This window comes from Monodelphis domestica, chromosome 2 (genome assembly GCF_027887165.1).
Source record: "Monodelphis domestica isolate mMonDom1 chromosome 2, mMonDom1.pri, whole genome shotgun sequence".
In the NCBI taxonomy this organism is placed as follows: Eukaryota; Metazoa; Chordata; class Mammalia; order Didelphimorphia; family Didelphidae; genus Monodelphis; species Monodelphis domestica.
This window is the reverse complement of record NC_077228.1, coordinates 153,578,681-153,601,379: the sequence shown is the minus strand read 5'-3', so window position 1 is coordinate 153,601,379 and position 22,699 is coordinate 153,578,681. Positions and strand designations below refer to the sequence as shown.

Sequence of the window (22,699 nt, the reverse complement as noted above, 5' to 3'; positions counted from 1 at the left end):
ATTCTGTATAACAATTTAAAAAAAGAAACAAGAAAAAGAGGAAGAATAGTGAGAAAAAAATCAGGAAAACCAATCAGAACATAGAGAGAATCTGACAGTATATGTAGTGTTACTCACTCTTAGGAATTTTCCTCCTCCCCTAGCTCCTATGAAGGATGGGGAGAAATATTCTTTCATTATCTGGGCAAGCTTATTGTTTATAGATTTTGAACATTCACTTTATTGCTTATTATAATATGTGTAATAATAAAATAAAAATAAAAATTAAAAATAATATAATATATATGTTGTATATATAATAATATAATATTATAATAATAAAATATTGATTATTATAATAATCACTTATGGTGATTATTCCTGCTACTTACATTGTTGTAGTTATTGTATATGTTGTTTTCTTGTCTCTGCTTTCTTTAGTTTGTATCATTTCATGCAAATACATGATTTTGCATATTCATTATAGTCCATGTTTCTTATAGCACAGTAATATTTTAGAATATTCATGTACCGCATTTAGCCATTTCTTAGGCATACACTTTGTTTCCAGTTCTTTGCTACTGCCAATTAGCTAGTGATAAACATAAATTGAAATTGGGGCATAGTCAAAATCATGCCTCCATTTTAGAGATTTTCTTAACCAGGGGTTCTGAGCAATTGTGTTTATAGCCTAAAAGCTAATATATCAAAGTGTGTTTGATTAAATCTTGAAAAAAATGAATAGGGAAGAAAGGGAATAAGAATATTGGTGGCCAGTTGAATCCTCCTTCACAATACCAATAAGCACCAGTGTTGAATTAAAGAAAATACCAATAGCAATCCCCCCCCCTTTTTTTTTAAAGACTCTTACCTTCTGTATTAGAATCAATACTGTGTATTGGTTACAAGGCAAAAGAGTGGTAAGAGCTAAGAGATGGGAGTTATGATTTGCTCAGTGATTTGCAGTCAAATTTTAATTCAGAACTTCCTGTGTCTAGGCTTCACTTTCAATCCGCTGAGCCATGAGCCATCTAGCTGCCCCCAATAGTAGGGCAGGAGATGATGGCAAATTTTTGATCTTCAACAATCTCACTTTTAGGGAATCAAAACAAACTCAATATAATATTTTCTGGAAGTTTTTTACAAGAATATATCTGTCAGTTTTTCCACCTCTTGTTTTTTGATGGGAAAACAAATGTATCAGGGCTGTTTAAAAAACTGTTACGGGCAAGTTATTGTATGTACATGTAACATGTAATCTTCTGTCATGATGAATGGTTAATTATGTGAACTCTTCGAAAGAATTCCAAATTTGTTCCATTATATCCCTGCCCTTTCCACTTTGTTCCCTAAAATATCTAGTTTATAGATGAAAAACTTGTTTCATTTTAAACTGTTTCTTTTCTCATTCCTTCTGTCTTCTTACGCTCATTGAGGCCTGATTCTCGATGACATGGCATCCCTGGCCAACCATTCCACCACTGATTGCACTTTCACTCATTGCACTCATATTCACCATTCCCTGTGTTCACCTCCCAACTCCACTGATTGTATGGGAAAGGTGTAATACACTTTATTTCCCATTGCCACTTACAGACTCTCCCTCTCCTATCACTGAGTAATCTCTTCTTTTGAAATTCATTCAGTCTATATTTATCACCCAGTCAGAATTCTGGTAGCTCCTGTTTTTCCTCTGGGAATTCAGTCCTTGGCTCTTTGTCTTCCTCTCCCCTAGACTCCTGCTATCATATTAGGGACACTGACACACATGTTGATATTCTTTAACTTTCCAATTCTTCAGTTAACTCATTTTCCACAACCTATCCTCCAACTCATCTTAACTATGTATTGAAATGATGTACCCTTGATGTTGCCATTAACCACAGGTGTCCAACTTCTACTGTTCATTATAAGATTAATATTATTATCCAATAATTCCAAGTATTATATTTTATAAGATTTATTAATAATCACTTGAAGTAAAAGAAATCAAAGAACAAAAGTAAAAGCTTGAGTAAAGCCAGCTCCCTCAGCCGCGATCACGATCAGGGGAAAGAGAGCACAAGGTCAGAGCTACACAAAACTTATGTTAGCACATAATTGAGAAGGAACATGGAATGCTGGGAGAGAGAGTTCTGAGGTTCAAAAATCTAATTCTACATCACGAACTCTGAAATTCCTTTATCTGATCAAAATCTTTCCTACCCCTATTCTTTGTACTTACCATGACTTCTAGTACTTTGACCCCTTGGTTCTTTGTACTAGCTATATCCTTTACCCTTCCCTATCTTGAGCCCCCTGTTGAACAAGTACTGCCCTGTACTGTCCTCTCCTCCCAAGTCTCTTGTCCTTTTATCTATCCAGGATCTTTCCTTGCTAAGCCTTAGAGTTTAATTACTCCTACCATCTATTGTCTTCATTCCTTGATACTTGGAGTAGATAAGGAAATAGAATGAATTTCAAGGTGAAGAGTACTAACAACTGAGGGGACAAGAAAAAGACTTGTGTAGAAAGGGGCACTTGAGCTAGAATAACAGCTAAATAGTTAGGAATTCCAGAAGGTGGTCTTGAAGGGGAAATAATATTCTATTGCAAAGGCATGGGCAAGAAATGAAATGTACTATGTGAGGAAAAGCAAGAAGGCCAGTTTGGCTAGGACATAGAGTTCCTAAGGGGGTAATAATATGAAACCAGTGAGGAAACATTTCTGGCAACCAGATTGTTAATTACTTTAAATGCCAAACAAAGAAGTTTGTATTTTATTCTAGCTGCAATAGAGATTCTTTGAAAAGATATGACATTGTCAAAACTGTGCTTAAGCAATATTGATCTGTTAACTTAATGGGAATAGATTATAGAGCCTAAAAATTCAGAGAAACTAATTAAGATGTTATAGTAGTTGAGTTCTGGAGAAAACAGAACAGATGTAAATATCATGGAAGAATAATTAAACTGATTTGGCAACTGATTGGGAGTGAGGAAGAGTGAAATAATAGAAGATTGCCCTGAAATTGGGAACTTGTCTGCTTGGAATATTGGTATTACCAAACAAATTGGGAAAAGCTCTAGTTTTAGGATTAGAGGATGATTTCTGTTCTAATCTGTAAGATCTTGGATGATATATGAGATGTCCATAGAACATCCAGCTGTCAATGTCTAGCAACCTTTTGATGTTTGGAGTACTGTTGCTTGGGAGAAGTATGAGGACTAGATTTATAACTCTGGAAATCATTTGCATAAGATGATTATTGAAGCAGTAGGAGTTAATGTAATCACTTAAAGAACATTTAGACATCAGATGAGGGCTCAGGGTGGATCACTGAGGTTTATCTATGCATAGGAAATAGAACATCATTGATAAGCCAGGGAAACCAGAGAAGGAATGATCTGACAGATAGGAAGAGAAACAGAATCACAAAAACCCAGAGAAGTGAGAGCATCCATGAAAATGGGGTAGTCAGCAGTGTCACATGCAGCAAATAGGTCAGTAGGGATGAGGACTGAAAGATCATTGAATTTGGCAATATCAACATTGATGAGAGAACTTGAAGAAATAGTTTGAGTTGATTTGTGGGATTGAAGACAAATTACAAGGGATTAAAAACTGAATAGGAGAGAGTAAATAAATACAATTAATGTAGACAACCTTTTCTATTAATTAGATTGTGAAAGAGAGGAATGATATAAGATATAATGAGGAAATAATAGGGTCAAGTGTGGAGAGTGTGTGTGTATATGTTTTGTTGAAAATAAACACTACTAGAAAGCAAATATTTGTGCTCAAACTGACATTTCATTGTAGGAACTCTGATTCATAAAATGTCAGTGTCAAGACCTGTACCAAGTTGGCCAAAAATGGAGAGACATGAATAGCCTAAACTTTTATAGTCTACATAAAAGAGTCAGATTATACAAACTACCCCCCACAGAAGAGGGGTGGTGGTGGTGGTCAGTTAAATGTTTCTTCTTTGGATAGGGGAGCAACCAAAAGTTTTCATGTTCTAAAGGACTTCCTTCTTCAAGAAAGTTAAGTTTTCTTATCTTCTCATTCCTATTTCATATATGGTTAAAAAGCCCAATGTCACTTCCAGAGCTTTGAAGCAACTGAGATGACATAAATTTCTGGGCTTAGGAGCATCTGGTTACATTTCAAGATGCTGAAGGCATGCAAACAACTCTCCTTGATCTTGCCAAGGCATTTCAAAGGATTTTCTTTGTTATTTTATTCACAATGTGATTTTTATTGATTCCCATAAACAATTATTCAATCAACAATTGGGATTTTTTACTTACTATTAAATCTAAGGTTACAATTTATCATTATTATACTGGTTGTCTAATAGGATTGCATCCAGAGGATATAGTCCTAAAAAAGCCATAAAACAATGAATATAAACTGATTAAAGGCATTAAATTAGGTTATCTTTTACAGTTTTAAGGATTAGGGAAATCAGGACATGCTTGCAGTCAACCAGGATGGAGGTAGTGAATAAAGAAAAAAGATATGAGGGAGACTAGGTTGATGATCAAGATGCTGACTCCTGGAGGAAAATGGGATGGGATGGAAACAAGCCTATAATTTTTCAGGGTAGGGGGAAATGGATTTTTAATTCAGTAGAACACTTTCAAGTATTCCTGACAAAAGCTGAAGAGAAATTTTAACTTTCAAATTGAAGACTCTAGAGAAGCATAAACAGATAAACTTACTATAACTCCCAAGAACTTTATCATTATTAGGGCAGTTAAAAGGAATCTATATAGATAGAAGACATGAGTATGAGTCAGTTATGTTGGAATGATCTCCAAAAAACTCCACCAAAAACCAAGTCATGAGATAAAGGCTGGGAGAAGGGGAAAGGGAGAGATAGACAGGAAAAATTTTCTCACATAAGAGAGGCATGCAAGAAGGAGCTTTTTTTAGTGGAGTGGAGAAATGGAGGAGGGGGGTGGTTGACCCCTATTTCTTAGAATTTGTTTATAGAGGAAGAATATACATATACTTAGTGGGATATAAAAATCTATCTTACCAATAGGAAACTAGGAGGAGAAGGGATTAAGAGATGGGGATGGGGAGGGTACAGGTGGGGATGATAAAACAGAGGGTAAATTAAGGGAGACAGTGGTCAGAAGTGAAACAGACTTTTGAAGTGGGACAGGATAAAAAGATAGGAAGAAACAGAAGATAATGGGATGGAGAAAAATACAAAGTAATTATAAATGTAAGTGGGATGAATTTACCCATAAAACAGAAATGGAGGGGGCAATTAAGTGGCTTAGTGGATTGAGAGGCAGGCCTAAAGATGAGAGGTCCTGGGTTCAAATTTGCCCTCAGATACTTCCTGGCTATGTGACCTTGCACAAGTGACTTAACCCCCATTGCCTGGCCCTTACCATCCTTTTGCCTTGGAACTGACATTTAGTATTGATTCTAAAACAGAAGGTATGGGTTTAAAAAAAATAAAACCAAAACAGAAAATGGGTAGCAGAATGGATTAGAAACTAGAATCCAACAATATGTTGTTTAAAAGAGATACACTTTGAAACAGAAACACATACACAGGGGTAAAATAAAAAGGCTGAAATAAAATTTATTATGCTTCATTTGAAGTAAAAAAAGGCTGGAGTAGCAATCATGATCTCAGACAAAATAAAAGCAAATACAGGCTTAATTAAAAGAGATAATCAGAGAAACTACATTTTGCTAAAAGGTACCATAAACAATGAGGCAATAGCAAAAAAAATTTACACCAAGTTTCTCTGATGAAAGCCTCATTTCTTTAAACATGTAGGGAACTGAGTCAAATTTATATTTAAAAACATTTTTAAAAGAGGAGCCATTTCCCAATTGATAAATGTTTAAAGGATCTGAACAGATAGTTTTCAGAAGAAAAAATCAAAACTATTTATAGTCATATTTTAAAAATGTTCTTAATCACTTAGTAGTAGTCTCTTGGTAACCAAGGATGACTATTGTCTTTGTGTGTTTTTGTGCACAAAGACACTTGTGCATGAAGATTTAAGTGGAAAAGTCGATGCACAGACAGTCCCACTCCCTCGGCGTTGGAAGCCTGGGTCCAGTGGCACAAAAAGTCGTTACATCTGGAGACTTCCTCAGCTGCATTGGATGGCCGTGTTGTCTTTTGTGCTCCAACACGCTCTAAGCACTCCACAGTGCTTTGCTGCGTCACCATCTCAGCCGTTGAACCTTCTTATTGGTTTCTTCCGTCTGTTCAGCCGAAGCAGTCTTGAGAAATGCTAGTTAAAGCAACTCTGAGGTACCATACACCTCACATCTATCAGAAAGGGCAAATGCTGAAGGGGTTGAAGGAAAATAAGTATATTAAAAAACTATTGTTGGGTTGTGAACTATTTGAACTATTTTGGATAACAATCTGGAACTACACCCAAAGGTCTTATAAAACTAACTGACCCTTAGATTAGAACTTTAAGTGAAATGTATCAGTTAAAAATTTATCATGCAAAAAAAATTTTTTTAAACCCTTACCTTCTGTTTTGGTAATTGGTTTCAAGGTAGAAGAGTAGTAAAGGCTAGGCAATAGGGGTTAAGTGACTTGCCCAGGATTACACAGCTGGGAAGTGTCTGAGGCCAAATTTGAATGTAGGACCTCCTCTAGGGTATGGTTCTCAATCCATTGAGAATTATACAACTTTATATTGATTATGTCCAATCCCCAATGGATGAATAAACACACACACACACACACACACACACACACACACACTCGAAAATATGAATCATTTACAGAAATAAATTTAAGTTCAAATAATCATCTGAAAAAACTCAACTTCACAAATGCAAATTGATTTCAAAAAACATTTATTAAGTTACATGCAAAACATCTTTGAGGTACCTCCTTCTGTCCATTAAATCAACAAATAAAAATTGATTGAATTCAGTCTTGGTGGGGCAGAAGAGAAAAGAGAACATGTTTAATTACATTGTTGATGAAATTGTAAATTAGCAAAGCCTTTAGTGGACAGTCTGGCAACAGCCAATAAAAATCTTAAAACTGATCATAGTTGTTAACTAAAAATATACCTAAATGAATTAATCGAAAAGAAAAAAAATGTATTTCCACAGAAGTGTTCATAGTAGCATTATTTATAACAGTGAGACAGTTTAAGTAACTTGTCTATTAGTGTAGCAGTTGAATAAATTAAATGGTATATCAGCATAATGAAATGCATTGAATGAATGGAATTTAATTGCACCATTAAAAATGACAAACCTGAGGGATATAAAGAAATGTGGAAGATATAAAGTTATTCAAAGAGAAGATAAGGGGGCAGCTGGGTAGCTCAGTGGATTGAGAGCCAGGCCTAGAGATGGGGGGTCCTGGGTTCTGATCTGGCCTCAGACACTTCCCAGCTGTGTGACCCTGGGCAAGTCACTTGACCCCCATTGCCTAGCCCTTACCACTCTTCTGCCTTGGAGCCAATACACATTATTGACTCCAAGATGGAAGGTAAGGGTTTAAAAAAAAAAAGAGAGAGATGATAAACAGCATTATACAGATAGCAGCATTTCATTCTAATAATAATTTTCAGGATCACATAACTGATCATATCAACCAAAAATGTTGCAAAATAATAATAAAAATTTGAATAATCTTCTTTTAAAAATATTTTCATAAAAGGAAGTTAATTTATGGACCTTTTTTTATACCAGGCTCCCCACCCCCCCTTTTAAAAAAATACTGTTGGTGCTTTGGGAAGACCGAAACTGGTAAATTGTAATCTTTTTCTTTGGGACTCACGGCTTTACCTCATTTTTGGTAATTCACAATTTGCATATATTTTGCTTCAGAAAGACTATTCCATAATTTCACCTTGATAATAATGAAATATTTAGTATTATGTTAGAAAATTTGTGTCATATTAATAATATAAAATTAATATTTTTAAAATCTCACTGAAATCTCATTCAGCATCCCATTATACTGATTGTAAGAAGTCTTTTAAAACCTCTTCCCAAGTTTTTTTAAAAGTAAAAGTAATACACAATGGTAGAATTGATTTCTTTCATAACTTGACAAATTTGACTTGAAGATACTAGATTTTAGTTGTGTTATTTTGGGATCACACACTTAGCTTTTCAGTGATTTTGTTTCTTCATTTATAAAAACCGAGTGATATACACTTATGCTACTCACACAAGGAAGGATTGGAATATACTTTGTAAAATTGTTCATTATTGTTATTTTTCATAATTTTATCTTGTACCATTTTATAGTACCATAATATTTTAAGAATCCTGGCACTAATTTAATATTCCTTAATAACATTCCCATAATAAGCATATAGTGGGTTTTTTTTCAAATGCAGGTGGAGAAATTTACCCAGTCACATGGCAATCCTGTTTCAAAATTCAGAAAGAATTTATAGTTCCAAACTCCTAGAATTGAGCTTTATCCACTGACTATGGCATATTGGTTCCTGTCATTTCCCCTAGTTGTGCTTTCTTATTTGTTGTAAACTTACAAAGTTTTATGTTAGAGACTTTTGGTTTCTCAAAAGATTGCATTTTCTTTGAATATACTCATTTGTGTCCTCGTCTAGGCACCCCACAGGAGGATCCTTTGTCCGTCCAAACCGAGTAAATTTTGGAGTAGACTTTTTAACTGCAGTTAAAAATCGTTATGGATTGGAAAAGCCCAAAGAGGAAGATGGAAATGAGATGATTGTAATTGGAAATAAAACTGTAGAAACTGTTGGGTTTGATTCTATTAAAAAATTACAAAGGTAGGAGGAATTGATATTATGGATTAAATTTTTATGGTATTATGCTTTTAAATTCATGAGCCCGAGGGTCTGAATGTATTAACTGATTATTCACAATGGTACTGAGACTTCCAAAAGCCTAGGAATTTTTCTTTAATTTGGTCTGTCATATCTTAGGCAAGACTGAGAGATTAGACAGTACTTTTATTTGCATTGTTGATAAGAAAGCTGAGAAATGAAGGAAACAAAAAGTTTGAAATGTCTAACTGGAGGGCTAATGTTGTGATGACTACATATGTACCATATTTGTTGTTTGCATTCTTTATTTCTTGTTATTCCTACCTCCTTGCTTTGAGCTGAGAGTTTTGTGCTTTTGTTTTCCATATTTTTACCTTTTCACTGAATATATTGTCATTTCTTTTTTCCTAAATCCTTATTTTCTATCTTAGAATTAATACTAAATATCAGTTCCAAGGCAGAAGAGTGTAGGCCTAGGCAATTGGGGTTAAGCGATTTGCTCAGAGTCACACAACTAGGACATATCTTAGGCCAGATTTGAAATCAGAATCTTTTGTCTTCAGGCTTGGCTCTCCATCCATTGAGCCATGTAGCTGCCCCAAAATGTCATTCATTTTTTTGGGGAAAGTAAGCCATCAATAGAGACAGCTAGTTCTCTGAATCCTATCCTAAACTCTAAGATTATAGAACCGTTCGTAGTACAATGTGATTCTGTGCAAAAACAGTAAAGTTCACTTAAGAAATGGAAATTCTATAAGGGAATTCCATAGAGAATAGGACTAGTCACTGGGATCCTTAGATTTTCATGATAATCTTTAGGGCCATGTTGCACATTTTGATTAACCAGGTAGCATTTAGTAAATCATCCAGAAGTGTCAGAGTTCCTGAGGATGACATCTTAGAAATGGTCCCTGATTAACAATCCTGAGATTAGATTTTAGTTCAATTCAATGAGCATATTTGTTATATGCAAGACCCTGTATTAATTGCTAGGGATTGTGCAACAAGAAAAATGAAAAACAATGTTTGCCATCAAGAAACTTAAACTGAACTGTGTGGGATCTGGAATGGAAGCAGATAATATAATGGAAGAAGAGTACGAACAAGGGAATTCATTATTCTTTGCTTTATAGTTAATAAACTATAACTATAAAGTATATATGCTATGTATAGCATATATATAAAGATAATGATGATAATATTATGCATATTCTGAAGTGGAAATAGCAACACTTGAGTGGACCAATCTAAATACACAGAATTAGTTAATTCTTTGGTTCTTATATGGAAACTACATTTAAAAAAATCATTTAAAACAACAAAATTCTTGATGAAATTTTCATTTCTTGCCTTTTTATTCATATAAGTGAAATGTTAAATGTATTATATCTAAAAGGGGACATAATTTATATTTATTATATATATATTATATATATATATTTATTAATATATATATGATTTGATATCCCTTCAGGGAACATCATGTGCTTTGATAATATTAAAAAACTGGATATACATAAAAAGTAATACTTATTTTCCTTTTTCCTCCAAATCATAAGTATCAGTAATCATTCTTACAAGTGTTCCTGTGGATTTAAAGGGGTACTAGTTTATATAATAACCCCATATTGTGAGTATCATTTCAGTAGAAAATTTGGGGCAAAACACATTAGAATTTTTAATTTATTAAAGCAGCTGATTCTAGATAAATTGAAAAGTAAAAAAAAAAAGAAAAAAAAGGTCTCCTGAATAGAGATAGGTACTACACCTGTTTATAAATCCTGTATGAGGCAACTCTAGCCATTGTAGGTGGTTACTGTCTCTGCAACCTTAAGTTGAGAAGTAGAGTCAGAGAGCTAGCTGCTTATGGCAATAGCATCAAACTCAAATTACTGTATATAAGAATCCTTGTGTGCTTATACTGACTTAGAAAACTACATTTATATATTTCTTTTTTTAATTAATACATACAACAAATTAATACAATGAAATCAGATAGGAACTACATTTTAATCTGCTTTGGACCTCACTTGGGAGCACTGTAAGCTGCATCAAAGTATTGTGACTTCTCCACAGCCCTCAGGTGTTAGAGACACATACTTAATCAGACCTCTTTGTTTATATATTTTGTGACATCTATTGGTGAACAGTTATTGGTCTTTTATTTGTATGGTAGTTTTTTATGTGTTGAACTTTTATTAGTGATACTTGACATAAAGATTTTTTTTTCTACTTGATAGTTTCTTTTCTCACATGAAAATATAAGTTTTAGAAACTCTCTTCCTTTTCTATCAGTAACCCCAATGGTTAGCACAGTGCTTTTTACATTGTAAATGCATAATAAATTCTTTATTCTTTCTTGGTTTGAAGGCTAGATCCTAATTTGCTATGCCAGCATACCATGAATGAATCTATGTCAATTTCTCAAGTAGGTCAGAAGTAATTCGTTCATAGGTTAAAAAAATTTAGAAATTATGATGTTAAAATATAGTATATATGCTTTAAGGCATCATATAATAATAATAAATTTTGTTTGGATGACTAAGGAAAAGAATTTACAAAGAGACAATTAAAGTAATAGTAATGATTCCCAGTGATACTCCTGTTTTTCCCCCCAATAACCGTTACCTTCCATCTTAGAATCAATACTGTGTTTTGGTTTCAAGGCAGAAGAGTGGCAAGGGCTAGGCAATGGGGGTTAAGTGACTTGCCCAGGGTCACATAGCTAGGAAGTATCTGAGGTCACATTTGAACCCAGGACCTCCCCACCTCTAGGCCTGGCTCTCAAACCACTGAACAACCTAACTACCCCAAGTGACATAGTATTAACTTTAGGATAGTATTTATGTTGATAGCAGAGAGAAAAACTTTCTATTAAATTTCATGGACTGAGATCCTCTCTACTCATTTTTACTGCCTGGTTTCTCTGTTTCTGAGTTAGAGTCCCTTATTGATATTACTGTGCTGTTCCTTTTATACTCTTCCTTCTGTAGTGGTATCCCTTCTCCCCCCCCCCCCCTTTTTAATCTGACAGTTTACAGATTTGTAAGATAATTACATGGCATTTGAATTAGAGGAATCACCTTTGTGTTGAAGAATAGTAAAGGACTTTTAATTTAAGGTTCTGTGATATTCATTGGCTTTATTTTAATTTTGCACATATAATCTATGTATTTTTCATTCAGTCAGCTGAACAAGTTGCAAGAAGTCTCTGTTTGGGGTTCTGCAGTGTGTTGCGCTGGTGACAGAGGGAAAATTGCACAAACATGTCCTAGTATCCTTTTTCATTTGTGATCTGTTACTGGAATCTAGGATGATATCTAATACCAAAAAAATTCTTTTCAAAGAGATTTCATATTATTTTAAAGTTTATTGCTCTCCCCACAGGTATTATTTTTTACCAGTTTAACCAAAGGTGCTACTGTTCTGGTTGCCCAGGTAGCAGAGTATTGATAATTTTCCTGACTGTTGGCTGACTCAGAATTGGAAAGTTTGGGAACTTTCACAGGGGAAGGAAGTGGTGTAGTCATTGAGCATTGCTAGATAAAGGTAAGTGTGGTTGTTGAAGACATGAGCCATGATTGGCTGTTGTGGGGAGTGTCAGATATGACCCTTATTCTAGTCTTTTGAAGTCAGACCACAGCTCTTGGATACTCTGCCCCAGCCTCTTGTGTTCATATATTTTTTCTTTGATGTGTGTCATGAGTGAGAAGTTGTAAGTCTTCCCTCTTTTTCTTCATTTCTTTCCAGTATATTCTTTTCCCTAATCTCTTTTCTTTAATAAAACAAAATAGAACAAAATTGCACCCATGTATAGAATTTGCTTCTTTCTTCCCTTTTTGATCTTCAAAAAATTCTTTAGGGACAGTGGTCCCCTCTTACCCCACCCCTCCAATTATTATAGAAGCACTTGATCATCATCATTTAGTCCTTTTAGATTGTTCAAATATATTTTATTTTTTTAGGTTTCTTATGCCTAATACTTTTATGTATAAAAGTCTATTCAGTTCTGTTTTTTTTTTTTAAGCAGAAATGTTTAGAAGACACCTATTACACGAACTATTCTATAGTTCATTTTTCTCCCTGTAGGATTATATTCTGCTTTGCAGGGTAAATTATTCATAATTATGAGTCTTTCTTTTGCCTCTTGGTATTTTGTATCTTAAATTTTCTTTTTCTTCATAGTGCTTACTGTATAATCCTCAACCCTTACTGTGTTTCCTTGGTGCTTGATCTCTTTTGGCTTGACTACTTACTAATATTTTACCCTCTAATCTGGAAGTTTTCTGGGTATGTTAAATATGAGATTTCATTGAGGTGGTGTAAAAATTAAAATTAACAATTTGATACTCCAAGAATTATTTTAATACTATTTATTAAAAATCAACTTAGAGCAAAAAGGGAAAAATTAAACACCAGGAAAAGCCCAGCCACACCTAGCTCCACACTGCTACTGCCAGCCAGAGCCTCCAGGAGAGAGAAGGTGTGGGTGGAAAATGGAAACTCAAAACCCTAATCAACATAGGGAGAAGCATAAACGGGAAAAGGAAAAGGGGATTGTGGGAAATATAGTCTCTAGGGTTCAATATTCTAAAGCATACATTCCCACTTGTGATCCTATGGGAGACCTATCTTCCCAATGGATCATGAAAACAAAACTAACTTATAACTTGAACTAGGAGTATATATAAATAATCTAGAGTTTTTTAAATTTTTAAAAATTTTTTTAAATTTATATTTGGTCATTTCCAAACATTATTCATTGGAAACAAAGATCATTTTCTTTTCTTCCTTCCCCTCCCTCCCACCACCTCTCCCATAGCCCACGCTCAATTCCACTGGGTATCACATGTGTTCTTGATTCAAACCTATTTCCATGTTGTTGGTATTATTAGAGTGTTCATTTAGAGTCTCTCCTTAGTCATATCCCCTCCACCCCTGTAGTCAAGCAGTTGCTTTTCATCGGTATTTTTACTCCCACAGTTTATCTTCTGCTTGTGGATAGTGATTTTTAGATCTCTGCAGATTGTTCAGGGACACTGCATTGCCACTAATGGAGAAGTCCATTACCTTCGATTGTACCACAATGTATCAGTCTCTGTGTACAATGTCTGCAAAAACCCTGTTGCTCCTAAAATTGCTCTCAGCTGTTGTAGTGGTAGGAGCACTCAATTTTTGAATATTCTCAATTCGTTTTGGAGAAATATAACGAGCACCCGCAGTCAAGATGAATCCCAAATATTCTACTTTTTGGAGACACCACTGAACTTTATCCTTAGAGATTTTATGTCCTCTTTTGTGCAATTCCAAAAGAAGGTGTTTGCTATCTTCTTGACATGTTTTTGCATCTGTTGAAGCCAAGAGTAGATCATCTACATATTTGATTAATTTGCTATTTTTAGATGTTATATTGTTTGTGTCTTGGCTCAAAATTTGCTCAAATAAGCTCGGACTTTCGACATAACCCTGTGGCAGCCGACACCAGGTATATTGTGAGCCCTTCCAGGTGAAAGCAAAAATATGCCTGGAGTTCTCATGTATAGGTATGGAAAAGAAAGCTGAACACAAGTCTACTGTAAAGTATGTAGCTGTGCTAGGAATAGATGAAATAATAGAATGTATGTTAGAAACTACGCAGTGTCTCTTTATAACGTGATTATTCATTGCCCTTAGATCCTGTACGAATCTATAGAGGTGCTTGCCATCGGGCCCTCTTTTTGGTTTTTTAATTGGCAGGATGGGCGTGTTGTATTCAGATTTGCAAGGGATTATTATTCCCTGTTATATTAATGAGTTAATAACTGGTGTAATAGCCTCAATTGCCTCCTTTGAGAGGGGATACTGAGGGATAGAAGGAGGTGGGCTAGATTTAGTTTTTATCTGCACAGGAACAGCCAACTTAAGTAAACCTATATTGGAAGAAGATGTGGCCCAAAGAGACTTCAGTATATCTTTAGGTATTGCAAAGACGGGATGCTCTTTTTTCTCCTGACTCTCTGAGAGAATTACAGGGAGTAAATTTAAAGATTCCTCTGGTACTTCTAATGATAATGAACCATCTGGGGAGCAGGTTATTGTGGCTCTGAGTTTGCATAGAAGGTCCCTCCCCAGCAAATGTAAAGGGGAGTCAGGCATCAAAAGGAAGGAGTGTTGTACCTCTAGGGGTCCTACAGACACCATTCTAGGAGGAAGTCTTTTAACTCTTTGGGTTATCCCTGATACTCCCATTACATTCTCTGAACCAACAGAATAACATTGTAAATCAGGTGTTCTCTTTAATACAGACCAGGAAGCTCCGGTGTCTAATAGACAATCATAATAGGTGTTACCCACCTTTAAGGTAACTTGGGGTTCATTAGTATGGGGGGGCAGTGGATAGGGACAACGGGTAGTAGGACATCAGGGTCTGGGAAATCAAAGGTTGTATCCTCTGATTCCTGTGCCCCAACCCGCCCCGGACACCATCATTGTGTTTGGGATATTCCTTGGGCACCCCCCTGAAGGGCACCTCTCTGAGGGTCATTAGTACCTCGAGTATTTTTTGGACGAGCGCCATTTCTCATATATTGTTGTTGTTCATTATCATTATAATTTTCTTCATTTGGAGCATTGTCATTATTTTCCCAATTCCTGTTTCTATAATTCTGGTTTCTGAAGTTCTTATTTCTATATTCATTATAGTTATTTCCATAGTCATTATTATAATTTCTAGAATTCTGGTTTCTATGACCATTATCATCATTTCTATAGTTATTATTTCTAAAGCTATTATTAAACTGTGTATTCCTTCCAATCATCTTAAGAAAGGTTCTACATTCCATCATTTTGTGGCCCTTCTTCTCACAGAAGTGGCAAGTAATGGATTGATAATTGGATTTCTGGAGAGGGGCAATTGTCGTTGGTTCATTATCATGCCCACTTTCTAATTTAGTTATCCTATATTAAATATCTCATTTTTTCTTCATTTCCTCCATGTCATCATTATTTTCTTCCTCCTTTTCTTTGTTTCCCTTTAAAACATATATAGCTGTTTTTCGCAATTCTTCAAGGTCCATATCTGACCATCTTGGGCATTGTGTTCTAAAATAATTCTTAATTGCTTTGCAAGAGTTATTTACAAAGATCCTTCTAACTTGTCTTAAGCTACTCTCTTTAGTTAGGTCCCAATCTAAGTATCTGTCTCCAAACTCGATTATTCTATCCATGAATCTGGAGGATGTTTCTTCCTCCTTTTGCTTAATTTTTTCAAGTTCCATCCACTTATCTGTACTGTCTGCACATTCCTTCATTGCTGTGAGGATGGCCTCTCTACAACGGTATAGTTGTAGATAATCCTCAGGATTGTTATAGTCCCATTTGGGATCCTGAGATGGCCAATGTGCTGCATTATGCCCCCGGGTTTTGTTGACATGAGCGATTATTTTATTTTTTTCACATTCAGTTAAAAAAGCCTGTAGCAAGTTCTCAACGTCCTTGTAAGACGGATTATACTGAAAAAATATGTCTCCCATCTTTTTTGCTACTAGAAAAGGATCTTGTTCATATGTTGGGATATTTCGTGTAAATTCATTTATTTCTTGGGGAGTAAATGGTATCCTATGTCTTAAAGTCACCACATCCCCATTCCATCCTATTTCAGGTACTTCTCTTAGAGGAAACAGGCCTCTAGTTGAATTTTGTACCTGTGGGTCAGTTTGACAAGGACAGGTTTCTCTAGGAGGACAAGATCTCCTTTGCGTTGGAATTTGGTTTTCTGTAGGAGAGGGAACATGAGAAACTGGGATTGCAGGGGAAGGGTTTTGGGGATTAAATTCAGTCAAGATTTGCACTACACGAGAGAAGCAGTCTGTTAACTGGGCTATAGGGAAGGTGTTTTCCATCTCTATTTCAGGGAAGAAAATTTCCTCATTCAAAGGTTCAGAAACAGGTCTGTTTCTGGTAGAGTGGGTGTTTGCCAATTGATCCTGTAAGAAACATTTTAGATCTTCTAATTGGCTTGCATTTTATCCTCAATTTTTTCTATTTTATCCTCAATATTTTTTATTTTATTTTAGAATCTCTAAATATATAAATAAATAAATAGTATTGAGGAGTACAAAAATGACAGTACCTATTAATATAAAAATTTGGAGGTATCCTGCATTCCTCAGTGCCCCTAATTCTTCAGCTGCCATATAAATGTCAAAGAATGTAGTACTCATTTATATATATATATATATATATATATATATATATATATATATATATATATATATATATATTTTGTAATTATTTCTCTAACAGTCTTAACAAAACACGTGAGGAGCAGGGCAAAGCAACAAACTTTCCACAGGGTTTTTTTTTTCTAATCTAGGAAGTTGTTCCTTAAGGGAAAGGATATTTAGAAACAGCTTTTCCAGCCAGGAGTTTAGGGTCCTGTTGCTGAGATTTAAAACAGCTGTTTTCTATCTAACTATCAGAGTCACACAGCTGGGAAGTATCTGAGGTCTGATTTGAACCTAGGATCTTCTGCCTCTAGGCCTGGCTCTCAATCCACTGAGCTACCCAGGTGTCCCTTAAGATTAAAGGGAAGAAAAAGAAAAACTGCTGATTCCAATTTAACTTAAGGAGAAAAGAGAAGAGAGAAAAAGTTTTTTATACTCACGTGTTCTAGCAGCTGTGTCTTTAAGCCAAGTTTGCTGTTAAAAGGGACTAAGAGGTGAGAAGGTAGAGTAAAAAGGCAAGGAATTTCAGAAGTTTATTGAGAGAATTCTTTAGAGTCCCTTCGTGGTCACCACAATGTGATATGGAAATCACTTTAAAAGACTGATATATATATTAATTTAAGGTCGCCAAGGAATTCATTCCTAAATGAAAACTCAAGTCAGCAGTCAACCTTTTATGGAGTTTTTTAATTACAAACAGGAGGAAGAAAGGTATTAGAGAGAGAGAGGGAGAGGGAGAGGGAGAGGGGAGAGAAGGGAATAGGGCTTAAATACCCCCTCTGCTTAGGCTGGGCCAAAGACCCAAGCCCTTAGATAGCTGAGGCAAAGAAAAGAGATCAGTCCCTATCACTCACGTGACCAAAATGGAGAAACAGTCTCAGGGGCCTCCACCTCTAGCCTCCTTCAGAGCAAGCCCTCCTCTCAGACCTCTCCAGGAGCTCTCCCCCCAGGACTTCTCTCCTCTCAGACTCCTTCAGAGCAAAACCTCTCAGAGCAAAACCTCCCAGAGCAAAACCTCCTCCTCCTGTCTTCAGACCCCGCTATTTTTAAGGAAATCATCTAAGTCCCCTCCCCTCAGTTCTCACATCTACCAATCACTGTCGATGTCTCCCCTGTGCCAATGGTGGCTCTAGCTTAACCCAGGACCGCCCAGAGGTCTGTTTCCTTTGCACATGTCTGTTGAAGGTCATATTCTCAAATAATTAAATCTTGATCTTTGCTGCAGCCCTTCCTAAAACCCGTTACTCTGAGTAGGGTGGAGATTGTAAGTTCCAAGACCTGGTTCTGTCATTCCAAGTATTTCTATTGTATCAATTCTAAAATCAATCATAACTCAAAGAACTTCCTGTTCAATGCTTAAGCATAGGTCAAAGCCCTTTCCATTGTTTAGCAAAAAGGTTTCTATCCTAAAGTAGTCTTAAGTAGGGAGGAGAAGGAACCTCCCATGCCAAGGAGTTTCACATTCCAATAGAGTTCTTACTATCAGTAGGAAATTTTTCAAGTATGAAATTTCCCTATGGGGAAATTTCCAACATTCATAAGTCTAAGAAATTTTAAGGTTTACAAAGCATAGGAATAGAAGGGCCTTTCCTAAAAATAATAAACAGTATATATCTAAAACCATCAGAAAACATCATCTGCAATGGGGATAAACTAGAAGCCTTTCCAATAAGATCAGGAGTAAAACAAGGATGCCCATTATCACCTCTATTATTTAACATTGTACTAGAAATACTAGTAGTAGCAATTAGAGAAGAAAAAGAAATTGAAGGTATTAAAATTGGCAATGAGAAGACCAAGCTATCACTCTTTGCAGATGATATGATGGTTTACTTAAGGAATCCTAGGGAATCAACCAAAAAGTTACTCAAAATAATCAACAACTTTAGCAAATTTGCAGGATACAAAATAAACCCACACAAGTCATCAGCATTTCTATATATCTCTAACCCATTTCAGCAGCAAGAATTAGAAAGCGAAATACCATTCAAAATCACCCTAGACAATATAAAATACTTAGGAATCTATCTGTCGAGACAAACACAGGAAGTAAATGAACACAACTACAAAGCACTTTCCACACAGCTAAAACTAGATCTAAACAATAATAGAGTTTTTAAAGTGAAATTACAATAATTTGGGGATAAGAGGAAAATAAAAGGGAAGGGAACAAAACCAATAATCAGTGCATTAACAAAAAACCAGTTGGGGGTAGTCCCCTTTAGGCATTGGAGTGTGCATGAAAAACAAAAGAATTTTCCCCTCCCCCCCCCCCCCCAGTTTCAAATTTGACATATCTCCAAGTTTATTCTGGATCTTTTGGTGCAGTGTGTGGTCTCTACAGGCATCTTCAAGGCACCTTCTAGATTCTGGGAGGTAGTCTCATTCTAAATTTGGCTCAAATTCAAGTCAAAGTTCACAACAATAATAACATAGTCCCCCCTGAGGAAAATAATAATACATTCCCCCCCTGAGGAGGATACTGGGATTGCACAGCGATACATGGTGGAATCATAAGGTACATGAATCAAGTATCAAAAACATGAAAGAATTAAAGAAATTTTAAAAATAACTTCTGAATCAGATAAAAATATAAAAAGAAAACTTGAAAAAAATTCTGGGAAGAAGGAAAAAAGAAAAAAAAGGAAAATATCACAACTCACAACAGGTTCTTGTAGCAATCCATGTCTCTTAAGTGTACAACAACAGTCACTAACCCAATTTAGCAGTTCAGACTATAGTAAGTTGTCACATCATGAGAGAAAACAGAAAAAGAGACTAGATCTTGAGACAAATGGGAAATAGAATTGACCGATTCAACCCATTTCTTTATTTTTTGGGATAATGGAGCCAGAACAATCAATGTTATGTTCTTGATATAGAGTGTGATATAAGAAAGTCTTACATTTAACACATGTAAAACAGCCACAACCTCGAGTCTCACACATGATCAGGTCATTGGTTTGTTTTTTTTTTCATAATGTCATCAATCCCCATAGGATTGGCTTGGTTTCTTTCACCTTTTTTCGTGCTAATTTGGCATGTTTTAAGTCAAGTTCTATATTCCTTTGTGGTCCGTTTGTCCTTGGATTAGACATAGTCATTGAGCAAAAATCTCATAATAGTTAAATAACTAGTGGCAGGTTGCCATAGTCCAAAGCTTTTTGGGTATGTTTTTTATATGGTAGGTAAATGGACATCTTAGCTTATTCTATTGTAAAAAGTAAAAATATTTTTAAAAAACCTTTTCAACACGAGTGACATGTCAAAAGCAAAAAAAATGAGAAAAGAAAAAATCAAATACTGTATGACACATGTAGGAAGAAAACAAAATATTTAAAATTGTGTATATTTCACAATTACAGAGGTAAAGTATAGAGGCTAGTTTTCAAAAAATAAGATTCATTTACTCTTTGACTTAACATGTTCCACAGTGTGAGTGCAAATGAGGTAGATAAAACAATAAAACATTCAAGAAAATACAAAAAAATTAGTAAAGGCACAAAATGTTACAAAAGGCACATCAGGTCAATATAGGACACTAATACAGATTTTCTTCTATGAGGTAGAACATGTGTTTCCCTACAAGGCAATTTGTACAAATACATGGATCAACCAAATAAAGTGCAACAAAATAGTACACATCCAACAATGAATAGTCCAGTCACAATCAAGTATTCATCATCAACAGTAGGTACTTGTTTTACATGACTTCAATGAATCCATGAGCCCCTCTCTCCAATTTTTATGGCTGTTGGTGTAGTTAGTAAGATCTGGAATGGTCCATCATAAGCAGGTTCAGTATGTTTGAAATTCTTTATGTACATACTATAACCTGAGTTTAAATCATGAAGCAAGAAACCTATGGGGCCTCCAGAGTCGTGGAGTTCTTTCAATTTTGTTTGTAATTGTTTGATATATGTAGCAGTGGTTGTATCCCCTCCTAACAGTGAGGTATAGGCCGAGGCAAATGATTGTGCCTGAATAGGTGAATGTCTAAATAGCATCTCAAATGGTGAGATGTGTAAATCATCTCTGGGTCTGCTTCTGAGATAAAATAGGGCCAGGGGCATAATTTCAGGCCAGTTTAAATGAGTTTCCATTCACAATTTGCCAGTCATGGTTTTAAGTTCTTTATTCATTTGTTCAACTTGATCAGAGCTTTGGGGCTGATAGGGTGTACGAAATTTAGGAGCTATCCCGAAACATGAATAAATTTGAGATAATAACGAATCAAGAAAATTAGTTCCTTTATCTGAATCAATACATGCTGGCAGGCCAAAATGAAGAATAATTTCTTTCAAAAGGATTTTAGCAACAAAAGCCACTGTGGCATGAGCAGAACCTGGTCAGTTGATTGACAATGACCGGACAAAATTTATACTGTCCAGCTTTTGGCATAGAGATAAAGTCAGTTTGTAGGTGCTCAAACAGTGTGTAAGCAACAGGATGTTCACCAAAGGCTTTTCCTCAAAAGGCGTGCTGATTAAAGGCTTGGCAGGTAGGACAAGCTGTACATACTTTTTAGGCAATTGTAGTTATACCAGATACTATTCATACTCTTTTAACAGAGTCTACAATGCCTTGGGTGCCAAAATGTTTATTAATGGAGTGATAAATCTGGTTATAAAAAGCTCTAAGGAGCAAGGGTTTGCCATCTGATGATACCCATACTCCATTTATCTGTTTTGCTTTAAATTTCTGCTGCCATTTTTCTTCTTCCTTGTCATTATAAGAAAAGGATAGATCCAAATTATCAGCAATTGTTAGTGGCATAATTAGTTTAGGGCCTTCTAAAAAGCTGCTAATTCTGCTGCAATATCTGCTTGGTTATTTCCCCTGGAGAAAGGGTCAGTGCCACCTGTATTTTTAGAGCAGTGAAGAATAGCTATGGCTTTGGGGAGCTGAATGGCAGAAAGAAGTTCAGTAATAAGGTTTGCATTGTCAATACATTTTCCAACTGATGTTAAGAATCCCCTCTGAAGTCATAGCATGCCAATGGCATGACATATGCCAAAGGCATAGTGGGAGTCTGTGTTAATTGTGACTTTTTTATTCTCTGCAGTGATACAGGTGTGTTTCAGAGATGTGAATTCTGCACCCTGTGCAGTTACATTTAAGGGTAAGAAAGCTGACCAGAGTATCAAATTCAGTAATGACTACAGCTCCTGTATAGTGCACACCATCCCTCATAAAAGAAGAACCATCTGTAAATAATATCAAATCCAAATTATCCAAAGGGTGGTGTTCAGTAAATCATTACGAAGTTTATCAATAGTGGCCACTAAAGATGTACAATAGTGTAAAGGTTCTCTGGAGATTGGTAAATTAGAGAGCAAGATTGTAGGATTAAGAACTCTACAGTGTTTTAGTGTGATATGTTCATTGTTCAATAAGTTTATCTCATCCCTAGTAATCCTTTGGTCAGTAAATGCCTGTTTCCTTTGTCTTAATAACAATGCCTCAACCTCATGTGGGCACATTATGGTCAGAGGGCATCCCAATACCAAATCAGAAGATTGGTTACCAATAAAGCTGTGGCAGCCACTTCTCTAAGGCATGGTGGTGCTCTGGCTGGTACTGGGTCAAGCTGGGCTGAATAATAGGCTACTGGGCATTGAGGAGGTTCCAAAAGTTGAGTTCAAACATCTGAAGCTACCCCTTTTTGTTCATAGAATTATAAGGTAAATGGTTTATCATAATTTGGTATGCCTAGAGTGGGGCAGACAGGATAGCTTGTTTTAAATTTGAAAGAG

General features: G+C 35.6%; 1 protein-coding gene across 12 annotated transcripts in view; it reads left to right on the top strand.

The window, feature by feature from the left end:
- Positions 1 to 22,699, top strand: part of TBCE (tubulin folding cofactor E) — a 142,605-nt gene that overhangs the window by 55,042 nt on the left and 64,864 nt on the right. For 9 of the 12 annotated variants that reach the window (XR_008916251.1, XM_056816111.1, XM_056816114.1 and 6 more), the window contains 2 exons: positions 8,560 to 8,742; positions 11,925 to 12,013. The exons of 2 other annotated variants lie outside the window; for them this stretch is intronic. Coding sequence is in view for 9 of the 10 variants with exons in the window: in XM_056816111.1 (XP_056672089.1) it covers positions 8,560 to 8,742; positions 11,925 to 12,013 (272 nt within the window). In the remaining variant the exon portion in view is untranslated. The remainder of the gene's footprint in view (positions 1 to 8,559; positions 8,743 to 11,924; positions 12,014 to 22,699) is intronic. One more of the 12 variants, XM_056816116.1, reaches the window with a different exon arrangement.